The 12,364-nt window shown below is 45.5% G+C and overlaps 1 protein-coding gene across 1 annotated transcript in view; it reads left to right on the forward strand.

Annotated features, from left to right (window-relative positions):
• The window catches only part of LOC110487938 (adhesion G protein-coupled receptor B2-like), a 201,777-nt gene that overhangs the window by 151,258 nt on the left and 38,155 nt on the right, over positions 1–12,364 (forward strand). Inside the window, exon 21 of the mRNA XM_090227428.1 lies at positions 3,620–4,294. Within this exon, the coding sequence (XP_090083554.1) occupies positions 3,620–4,294 (675 nt within the window). The remainder of the gene's footprint in view (positions 1–3,619; positions 4,295–12,364) is intronic.

Here is a 12,364-nt window from a genome sequence, read left to right on the forward strand (position 1 = left end):
CAACAACAGCTCCCTGGGCGCCGAGTATGGCCCCCCACACCACTCCAAAACCTTTATATATATACAGAGCATTCGGAAAGTATTTAGACACCTTGACTTGTTCCACTTTATGTTACGTTACAGCCTTATTCTAAAATGGATTACATTGTTTTGTTTTATTCATCAACATCCCATAATGAAAAAGCAAAAACAGGTGTTTTGCAAATGTATAGAAAATAAAAAACTGAAATAAATACATTTACATAAGTATTCAGACCGTTTACTCAGTACTTTGCTGAAGCACCTTTGGCAGCGATTATAGCCTCGTGTCTTCTTGGGTATGACACTGCAAGCTTGGCACACCTGTATTTGGGGAGTTTCTCTCATTCTTCTTTGCAGATCATCTCAAGCTCTGTCAGATTGGATGGGGAGCGTTGCTTCACAGCTTTTTTCAGGTGTCTCCAGAGATGTTCGATTGGGTTCTAGTCTGGGATCTCGCTGGGCCACTCAAGGACATTCAGAGACTTGTCCCAAATCCACTCCTGCGTTGTCTTGGCTGTGTGCTATGGGTCATTGTCCTGTTGGAAGGTGAACCGTTGTCCCAGTCTGAGGTCCGGAGCTCTCTGGAGTAGATTTTCAACCTGTTTGGGAAAGGCGTGCCGCTAGCGGGACTCCTCGACAACATCCGCTGAAATTGCAGAGCGCCGAATTCAAATGTAATTACTATAATTATTTAACATTCATGAAAATACAAGTGTAATACATCAAAATAAATCTTAACTTGTTGTTAATCCAGCCGCCATGTCAGATTTAAAAAATGTTTTACGGCTAAAGCAAACCATTCGATTATCTGAGGACAGCGCCCTGCTTACCAACACATGAAAAACGTATTTCAACCAGGCAAGTGTGACACAAATGCTAGCTGTCATACAACCTGGTTGTAAACACTCTCCTCCCGTCCTTCCATCACTCTCTCTTTACCTCCAGGGAGCCAGCGGAGAGGCTGGGGTTAGTGTTGGTGCTGCCCAGGTTGCGTGGCTGCGTTGGCCCAGGTTGCGTTGGCACTCAAAAAGGTCCCAGTTACATCACAAATGGTCATTTTGTTCGATAATGTCCTTCTTGATATCCATAAAAAATCAGTTTAGTTGACGCAGTCAATACTCCATCCAGTTTCCCTCCATCAAATTGCATACAAAATGAATCCCAAACATTACTAATAAACTTTTCCAAACAAGTCAAACAATGTTTATAATCAAACCTTAGGTATCCTAATACGCAAATAAACAATCAAATTTAAGACGGAGAATAGCATGTTCATTACCAGAGATAAATAAGAAAGAACGCGCTTTCTTCCACGCGCATGGAAACACTACAGCCAAAATGGGAGCCACCTAGAAAAACTACAATTTCTGGGTCATTTTTCCAAAAACCAGCCTGAAACTCTTTCTAAAGACTGTTGACATCTACCAATTATATGCATATCCTAGCTTCTGGGCCTGATAACAGGCAGTTTACTTTGGGCACGCTTTTCATCCGGATATGAAAATACTGCCACCTATCCCAAATAAGTTTTAAGGATCTCTCTGTACTTTGCTATGTTCATCTTTCCCTCTATCCTGACTAATCTCCCAGTCCCTGTCGCTGAAAAACATCCCCACAGCATGATGCTGCCACCACCATGCTACTCCGTAGGGATGGTGCCAGGATTCCTCCAGATGTGACGCTTGGCATTCAGGCCAAAGAGTTCAATCTTGGTTTCATCAGAACAGAGAATCGTGTTTCTTAATCTGAGAGTAATTTGGTGCCTTTTGGCAAACTCCAAGCGTGCTGTCATGTGCCTTTTATAGAGAGGTAGCTTCCGTCTGGCCACTTTACCATAAAGGCCTCATTGGTGGAGTGCTGCAGAGATTGTTGTCCTTCTGGAAGGTTCTCTCATCTCCACAGAGGAACTCTGTACCTCTGCCAGAGTGACCATCGAGTTCTTGGTCATCTCCTTGAACAAGGTCCTTCTCCCCCGATTGCTCAATTTGGCCAGGCGGCCAGCTCTAGGAAGAGTCTTCCAAATGTCTTCCATTTAAGAACGATGAAGACCACTGTTCCTGGGGACCTTCAATGCTGTAGAAGTGTTTGGTACCCTTCTCCACATCTGTGCCTCAACACAAGCCTGTCTCGGAGCACTACGGACAATTCCTTTGACGTCATGACTTGTTTTTTCCTCTGGCATTGTCACTATCATCATTGTCACGAAATGACCAGACCAAGGTGCAGCGTGATAAGCGCACATTCCTTTATTTTTAAATGTCGCCAACAAAACAATAAACAACTAAACGAACGTGAAGCTCTGTAAGGCCATACATGCCACTAACAAAGACAACAACCCACAAATGAGAAAAGGAAAAAAGGCTGCCTAAGTTTGATTCCCAATCAGAGACAGCGATAGGCAGCTGTCCCTGATTGAGAACCACACCCGGCCAAAAACAAAGAACCAGAAAGCATAGACTTTCCCACCCGAGTCACACCCTGACCAAACAAACATAGAGAATAAAAGGATCTCTACGGTCAGGGAGTGACAGGCATGCACTGTTAACTGTGGGACCTTATATAGACAGGTGTGTTCCTTTCCAAATCATTTCCAATCAATTGAATTTACAGCGTGGACTCCAATCAAGTTTTAGAAACATCTCATGGATGATCAATGGAAAAAGGATACACCTGAGCTCAATATTGAGTCTCATAGCAAAGGGTCTAAAAACGTATGTAAATTAGGTAAATCTGTTTTTGCTTTGTGATTATGGGCTATTGTGTGTAGATTGCTGAGGATATAAATATATTTTTTATCCATTTTAGAATACAGCTGTAACATAACAAAATATGGAAAAAAAGTCGAGAGGTCTGAATACTTTTCAAATGCACTGTATGTCTGTCTTTTGGAGTGGTTGGGTTTTAAAGGTGTGTCAATTTTCAATTGGTCCTGTACATTGACCAATAAAGTTATCTTAATCTTACAATTGTTTTTACCAGAAATGTAAAACTGCTCTCTATCCTGCTCTCTATCTCTATCCTGCTCTCTCTCACTATTCTGCTCTCTATCTCTATTCTGTTCTGCTCTCTCTCTAAAACACTATACAGCAAAGAGCCAATCTATAGTGATATCAACGCTAACTAATCTATATTGTCTTTAGTGATAGAAACTATTACATAAAAGTATGCTATCTAGAACCTAAAAGGGTTTGAAACTATTTTTGATTCCAGGTAGAACCTGTTTGATTCCAAGTAGAACCCTTTTGGCTTCCATATCAAAACTCTTTCCACAGAGGGTTCTACACGGAACCCAAAAGTGTTCTGCTATGGGGACAGGCGAAGAACCCTTTTGGAACCCTTTTTTCAAAGAGTGTATTTAGTGATATCAGTGATAATATCTGTAGTGTATTTAGTGATATCAGTGATAATATCTGTAGTGTATTTAGTGATATCAGTGATAATATCTGTAGTGTATTTAGTGATATCAGTGATAATATCTGTAGTGTATTTAGTGATATCAGTGATAATATCTGTAGTGTATTTAGTGATATCAGTGATAATATCTGTAGTGTATTTAGTGATGACTCCTTAATATGAGTTTCCCCGTCTCACCATGCAGGTGCCCCCGCTAGGTGTTCTGAACGAGCTAAGTGACACCACTGTGAAAAAGGAGGTGAACGTGGAGCAGCAGATGCACCAGGGGAACCCCAGGAACACGGCGCCTGTCTACCTGTGCACTGAGAGCGGGATGGGCTGGTCTCGACCGCCCCCTCTTCCCAACACTCTGGATGGACCTTGTGGGGGAGGGGAGGGGGACTATATGGTGTTACCCCGTAGGACGGTCAGTTTAAAACCCCCTCTGCCCCCAGGTCTGGGTCTGGGGCTGGGGGGCGAGGACAAGCCGCTAAACATCGCAGTGGACGACCCGCCCTTCCCCCCGCCCCCATCGCCCATGACCCTCCACCCGGCAGAGAGTGAGGCCTACCCAGCTGACTTCATCTCCCCCGGTGACCACAACATGAACATCGGCATGAACATGAACCGCTCTTACGGGACGCTCAAGCAGCTCCCCGTGCACGGGAGTCAAGGTCCCCAGGGCCACATGCACGCTCCGGGCGTCCACGTGCATGGGGGCCACATGCATGACTACGGGCACTCGCTGAAGCCTGGCCAGAGGCCATCGGTGAGGCAGATTCTAACAGGAGGGGGAGGCGCGGTGGAGCGCAACCGGACCCTGCCACGCAACCTGGGCAGCACCAACACTAACCCCAGCCTCTCCGCTGGCTCCCTGGAGGTAAAGAGAGAGGGGTGGAGGGACGGGAGGAGAGTGTTTACAACCAGGTTGTATGACAGCTAGCATCAGTCTCTCTGCTAGCTGAAAAGGGGTGATGGAGGGAACAGAAGGGATGATGGGAGGAGAAGGAGCGCCAGATACAAACACTCACTCCACTCTCCATACACACACGTTGTCCAGATACAAGGTCAACCAAAACCCATGACAGAAAGATCACACACCAATCTTTCTCAAATACACACTGTGTGCTATTAGAGGGCTGAACGCGCTTATTGTTGAAACGTAGTGATTTCCTATATAGTCATGTCCCAGGGTTGATATTAGCAGAGAAAGAAGATGGGTATGAACAATAAACCAGGGTATTGAATGGTGATTTATCTGTGGATGCCACTGTGATCCAGGTCTGTCAGAAGTCTGTGTGTGAGCAGTTTTGTGTATGTGTGTGTATGTGTGTGTATGTGTGCGTACTTGTGTGTATGTGTGTGTAGGTGTGTGTATGTGTGTGAACATGTGTGTATGCGTGTGTACTTGTGTGTATGTGTGTGTATGTGTGCGTACTTGTGTGTATGTGTGTGTATGTGTGTGTACTTGTGTGTATGTGTGTGTATGTGTGCGTACTTGTGTGTATGTGTGTGTATGTGTGTGTACTTGTGTGTATGTGTGTGTATGTGTGCGTACTTGTGTGTATGTGTGTGTACGTGTGTGTATGTGTGTGAACATGTGTGTATGCGTGTGTACTTGTGTGTATGTGCGTGTATGTGTGTGTACTTGTGTGTATGTGTGTGTATTTGTGTGTATGTGTGTGTATGTGTGTGTATGTGTGTGTGTGTGTACATGTGTGTATGTGTGTGAACATGTGTGTGTACTTGTGTGTATGTGTGTGTACTTGTGTGTGTGTGTGTGTATGTGTGTGTACTTGTGTGTATGTGTGTGTGTGTGTGTGTGTGTACGTGTCTGTGTGTGTGTATGTGTGTATGTGTGCTGGTGCTCGCTCTAGTGGCAATATAACCAGTAGTCAGGGGATTCCCAAACTTGGACCTGGGGACTTTTCCCAGACACTGCACAGCTGATTCAAAAAATCAACTAATCAATGAGCTTTGATAATTTGAATCAGCTGTGTAGTGTTAGGGTAAAAACCCAAACACACCCCTTAGGGGACCCAGGACTGAGTTAGGGAAACACTGCTCTCGTCTGTTATGTGTGTGTGCATGAGAACGGAATGCTGTTCAGAAATTATTACTCATTATGGGATATAAAGATGTCTACATTCATGCAGATTGGTAAACACACATACACACACACTTTTGTGTCTATAATCACCCTTCCGGCCTACAAGGAGGCAGAGCAGATCGGTTGACAGGGACAGGAGAAGTGGGGATACCTAGTCAGTTGCACAACTGAATGCATTCAACTGAAATGTGTCTTACGCATTTAACCCAACCCTTCTGAATCAGAGATGTCAAGAGGGCTACCTTAATTGACATCCACGGCGCCCGGGGAACAGTGGGTTAACTGCCTTGTTCAGGGGCATAACAACAGATTTTTACCTTGTCAGCTCAGGGATTCGATCCAGCAACCTTTCGGTTACTGGCCCAACGCTCCTACCCACCAGACTACTTGTCGCCCACAGGGAGTACCCCTTGAGAGTGTCTGTGTGCACACCTTAATTACACACACACACACACACACACACACAGGATCCTGCTGGCTCACAAGGTTGATGAAGGAATGGGGACAGTACTTACGCTGTAGGACAGGGTAGTGCATGTGCTTCATGTAGAATGAAATGCATTACAGCCCCGTTTTTAAAACATGTCACTCAGATGAATGGCTTGCATCCCAAATGGCACCCTGTTCCCTATTTATTGCAGTGCTTTTGACCAGGACCCGTAGGGTAGGCCTACTATAGAAGGAATAGGGTGTAATTTGGAACTCAGACTTTGAGTCCACTCCTGATGATCTTTAAACATCCCTCAGAGACGTCTGAGGTATCCTGAATATCTTTAAACATCCCTCTGAGAGACGTCTGAGGTGTCCTGAATATCTTTAAACATCCCTCTGAGAGACGTCTGAGGTATCCTGAAGATCTTTAAACATCCCTCTGAGAGACGTCTGAGGTGTCCTGAATATCTTTAAACATCCCTCTGAGAGACGTCTGAGGTATCCTGAATATCTTTAAACATCCCTCTGAGAGATGTCTGAGGTATCCTGAATATCTTTAAACATCCCTCTGAGAGATGTCTGAGGTATCCCTGTGCTTAGCTTGATGTATTGTCTGTGTCCCAGATTACACCACAGGAGGCTGGTTGCACCTTAATTGGGGAGGACGAGCTCTTGGAATGGTATCAAATACATCAAACATGGTTTCTATGTGTTTGTTGCCTTTCCCTTTGCTCCGTTCCAGCCATTATTAAAAGCCGTCTTCCCCTCAACAGCCTCCACTGAATTACATACTATTTCCTTTATAGCGCACTGTGTTTGACCTATGGCTCTGGTCAAAAGTAGTGCACTATAGAGGGAACAGGGCTCTGGTCAAAAGTAGTGCACTATAGAGGGAACAGGGCCCTGGTCAAAAGTAGTGCACAATAGAGGGAATAGGGCTCTGGTCAAAAGTAGTGCACTATAGAGGGAACAGGGCTCTGGTCAAAAGTAGTGCACTATAGAGGGAACAGGGCTCTGGTCAAAAGTAGTGCACTATAGAGGGAATAGGGCTCTGGTCAAAAGTAGTTCACTATAGAGGGAATAGGGCTCTGGTCAAAAGTAGTGCACTACAGAGGGAATAGGATGCCATTTGGGACTCATTCATCATTGTTCAGAGGCTTTGATAAACAGTTTATTTCCTCCTGTTAGAGGAAAATGCCCTCTCCAGACGGAGATTGAGTGCTCCATAAAATCAAACTAAAAGATATGAAGATGGAAAATGTAAGGTATTACAGAAATTGACTTGATTGCTTTGGAGATTTTGGAGAGGGTTGAGGTTTTAGTATTGAGATTTGTAGATTTTAATGTGAAAGCTAGAAAAAGTCCATTTTCATAACGTCTTGAAAAGCTCTGTAATGTTGTTTGCTGTTGTGAAGACACTTTTAGGAAAAGTAGAGGAGGGAGTGATGAGAGAAGGAGAGGAGAGAGTGATGAGGGAAGGATGGAAAGGACAGAGTGATGAGGAAAGGCAGGAGAGGAGAGAGTGATGAGGGAAGGAAGGAGAGGACAGAGTGATGAGGGAAGAAAGGAGAGGAGAGAGTGATGAGGGAAGGAAGGAGAGGAGAGAGTGATGAGGAAAGGAAGGAGAGGACAGAGTGATGAGGAAAGGAAGGAGAGGAGAGAGTGATGAGGGAAGGAAAGAGAGGAGAGAGTGATGCGGGAAGGAGAGGAGAGAGTGATGAGGGAAGGAGAGGAGAGAGTGATGAGGGATGGAGAGGAGAGAGTGATGAGGGAAGGAGAGGAGAGAGTGATGAGGGAAGGAAGGAGAGGAGAGAGTGATGAAGGAAGGAGAGGAGAGAGTGATGAGGGAAGGAGAGGAGAGAATGATGAGGGAAGGAAGGAGAGGAGAGAATGATGAGGGAAGGAAGGAGAGGAGAGAATGATGAGGGAAGGAAGGAGAGGAGAGAATGATGAGGGAAGGAAGGAGAGGAGAGAGTGATGAAGGACGGAGAGGAGAGAGTGATGAGGGAAGGAGAGGAGAGAGTGATGAGGGAAGGAAGGAGAGGAGAGAGTGATGGGGGAAGGAAGGAGAGGAGAGAGTGATGAGGGAAGGAAGGAGAGGAGAGAGTGATGAGGGAAGAAAGGAGAGGAGAGAGTGATGAGGGAAGGAGAGGAGAGGAAAGAGTGATGAGGAGAGAAGAGAGTGATGAGGGAAGGAGAGGAGAGAGTGATGAGGGAAGGAGAGGAGAGGAGAGAGTGATGAGATGAGGAGATGAGAGGAGAGATTGATGAGTGATGAGGGAAGGAGAGGAGAAAAGAGAGTGATGAGGGAAGGAGAGGAGAAGAGAGAGTGATGAGGGAAGGAGAGAGGGGTGAGGGAAGGAGAGGAGAGGTGTGATGAGGGAAGGAAGGAGAGGAGAGAGTTATGATGGATGGAGAGGAGAGGAGAAGAGAGAGTGATGAGGGATGGAAGGAGAGGAGAAGAGAGAGTGATGAGAGGAGGAGAGGAGAGAGTGATGAGGGAAGGAAGGAGAGGACAGGAGAGAGTGATGATGGACGAAGAGTAGAGAGTGATGAGGAGAGGAGTGATGAGGGAAGGAGAGGAGAGAGTGATGAGGGATGGAAGGAGTGGAGAAGAGAGAGTGATGAGAGGAGGAGAGGAGAGAGTGATGAGAGAAGGAAGGAGAGGACAGGAGAGAGTGATGAGGGAAGGAAGGAGAGGACAGGAGAGAGTGATGATGGACGAAGAGTAGAGAGTGATGAGGAGAGGAGTGATGAGGGATGGAGAGGAGAGAGTGATGAGGGAAGGAGAGGAGAGGAGTGATGAGGGATGGAGAGGAGAGAGTAGAGGAGAGATTCATGGAAAAATCACATGATTTTGCGGTGTTCCAATCACACGTTTTCATTTGATCACGTGATCTTATGTGAAGTTAATGTGATGACATGTGACAACATGTAAAGCAACATGTGATAACATGAAACCACATGTGATCATATGTGAAGTCTTTCAAAAACATGTTTCCATGTGATTTCACAGGATTTTCAACATGTGAAATCATGTCATTTTTCTGTGAGGGTCGTTTCACTTCTCTGTGAATGTCATGCTGTGAAGTGGCATTGGTGGGTGTTCCTCAGTAAGAACAACAGTTTGTTCCGACAAATAACACTGATATTGGGTGATGTAGTGTGCTTGCACGTAGGACGTGTGATGGAGAGTAGATCTTTGTGAAAGTATGTGTGCCTTCATTCAAGTGCATAGTGCATGTGTACTGTATAGTACTGGGGATTGTCAAATGTCCTCAAATGTCATGGGATCGCTTTTGTGAAGGTTAGAGGTTACACACACAACGCGATGACTGTGACAAAGTGTTTGAATGAGAGAGATCTGAGGCATTGCTTGAGGCTAAAATGGAACCATGTTCACCACTATCCGGGGCCTATTTCAGATGCACCCTCAGTTCTCTACAACAATGTGTCCATCTTTCTTTCTTCCTTTCTTTATTTCTGTCTTTCTTTAAAAGCCTCGGCTCTCGTAGCCTTTCTCTGCAAGTCCAGACATTAAAAGAAGGACCAGGGCTTTCAGCTAAATGTAGGGCCAATCTTATCAGTGGTGTAAAGGGTTTCTGAGAAAAAGAGAGAATGTCAGGGTCAGACAAACAAGTCAAGAGAGTTAACTGTTAAGTGGACATCCACCCCATCTCTGAGTGTGCAATAACTACAGCTGTCCATTAGGTCACACCAAGCTAAGGAGTGACTGAGTGGTCTGATGCAGGAGACAGCATGGAAGACAGTTGAAGGACATTACATGACTGTCTCAATCATCTTGGACATACCTTCAATAGAATGAAGGCTGTTGGTTGTGGTGAACTTTAATAATATCTTTTTTTTATAGATTTGACTGTAATCCAAAGCAATTTGCAGTAGCCATGTTTATTGGGAAGATGTTGCCCATGTGGGAATGAAGCTCACAAGGTTTCACTGCATCAGAAGGACCTCGTTTCATCTGAGCCACTACATGACGTGTGTTTTGTGTTAGCATGCATGTTGCAAGTGGAAACAACTACTTTGCTACACACGTTTCTGTTGATGATGAGTGGAGGGGTCCAAGGATCTACAGACATTGATCATATCTTCTCTCCCCCTGACCCCCCCCCCCCCCCCCCCCTCCCTCAGAGGAAAAGAGTACGGTACTCTGAGCTGGACTTTGAGGTAAGATCCCACCTACTACCCTCCCCCCAGCCTATCTCTGCTTCTGTCTGCTTCAGCCAGGTTTGACTGACGTTCAGAGGAGCCCATGGCATCTATAACCCCCCCGCCCCCTTGCGCCTGTGTCTCCCTTGAATTTAACTTGGTACAGTGACCCATACATAGTGTAGTCTGTTTCTACAACAAGAATCTAGGGCTCCTCCTGTGGATGGATGGATTTGGTTTTGACTGATCTTAGCTTGATTGATATATTGAACATGTACCAGCAGGTATACAAAAAACAATAATTTAATTGAACTTTTTTCAAACTGAATCAGTCAGTCATTTCGATCTCAATAGAAAATGCAGAATGGGGTGCCAGGTCCTGGTTGAAGAAAGATTTGTGCAGTGGAACGGTTTGAGTGGATATATGAATGATAGACGGTGAGTTTATGTCAGTCTGGTAGATGTGTGTGTTTTGGGGGTAATCACGTGTGTTTGTGTGTGTGTTGGCGTGAAATAATCTCTCCGTGGAAGGAACAAGCCCTGGGAATCTAGCAAAACTCCAGTCTCAAACAGCCCCCCCCCCCCCCCCCCTAACAATTAACTAAACTAAACCCTTTGCTAAACCCTATTCAAGTATTGGCTTTCCTTATCCTTACCATGTAAAGACTGGAGACTTGCTTTCCACTGCGGAGGCCTTGTCCATAGTATAACTAAGGCATGTGTCGACTGTTGCAAAACTAACAGGCTAACAAGCACTAGCGCTTAGCTACAATATGATAACCTGGAGTAGAATGATGTTGCCTAAGGGCAACAATTTCCCAGAGCTCACAACCCTTCCTGTCTGACCGTAGTCTGCAAAACTGCATGATATGTCCCTCAAAATGTCTGACTTCCTTTGTCAAAAATGGACGCCAGTGTACCCCTTTACCGAGTGTGTGTCTGAGGGAGAAAGATTTGAGGTGGCCTGAGAGTTTAAGGTAAAGAATGTGAGAGAAAAGAGCAGTGAGAGAAGGAGAGAGAGAGAGAGAGAGAGAGAGAACTGACAGACGGGGAGAAGAGAGTGCAGACTGTGGTAATTGGTGGCAGCGGTCACAGCCGGCCTTGGCCAGAGTGTCTGAGTTTGTGAGTGTCGCCGTCTGGCCCCTGTGTCTCTCTACACCCTCAGAGCGGCTGTGTCGATTAGCCGCCACCGTGCTGCTTAAGCGTTAGCCATTAGCGAAGAGAGCGAGTCGCTGTAACAAGGTCTCTATCCTGTCAGGGACTTCCACTTCCACTTGTAATAGGATGTAGTTGCTCTTATAGATGCTAGAACGTATAAGGTCAGTTGAGTCTCAGCTAAATGGTGAGGGTTAGGATTTGATCCTCCAGCTATACTTACAGGAACATTTTATTCAGAGCCACTTCACTGCTGGCTAATTGCTAACTAACTAATGCTAAATTGCTAACTAACTAATGCTAACTTGCTAACTAGCTAACGCTAATATTAACGCAGCCTGTTTGGCTCTCATATCCATTCAGAGCAAACTCATAGACGTGTCACATCACAGGCAGCATCAAAGCCTAGTAGAGAACAGAGAGATGTTAGAGAGAAGACGAGAGGACTCAGCTATCTATCCATCTATCCATCTCTTTCAGTCCCTCTCAGTCCTTGCCTCTATAGCTTTTCTTTTCTTATCCTCTTCATGTTTGTTGTACCTTCCTCTCCCTTCCAGAAAGTGATGCACACTCGCAAAAGACACACTGAACTGTACCCTGAGCTCAACCACTCCACCACCAAGTTCCACACCATAGACAGGTATAACAGGGACCCCACCATGTCCACTTTCAAGGTAAGAGCCCGACCCTACAACGTTAGTGGGAAACGAAGGTTAACTGCCCCACACCACAACCCCTACAACCCCCCAACCCCCCCCCCCCCCCCCAACCCACTCCCACACCACACACTATTCCCTGCTCACTGAGCTCAGCTCATTATGACCCCTAGTGGTATAACTGTGAAATGGCATTGTTATATAGAGAATCTAGCATCTTTACAACAGAATGTGAGTGTGTTTGTTGGCACCTGGTGTGGTATTTTGTGGTAAGGTTAGTAGTTAATATACCCCCCCCCCCCCTGACAACTTAAGGTAAGGTTAGTAGTTAGTGTACCCCCTACCTGGCACATTAAGGTGAGGTTAGTAGTTAGTATACCCCCTACCTGACAACTTAAGATAAGGTTAGTAGTTAGTATACCCCCCC

Source organism: Oncorhynchus mykiss, chromosome 30 (assembly GCF_057628025.1).
Source record: "Oncorhynchus mykiss isolate SJ-2025 chromosome 30, ASM5762802v1, whole genome shotgun sequence".
Lineage (NCBI taxonomy): Eukaryota > Metazoa > Chordata > Actinopteri > Salmoniformes > Salmonidae > Oncorhynchus > Oncorhynchus mykiss.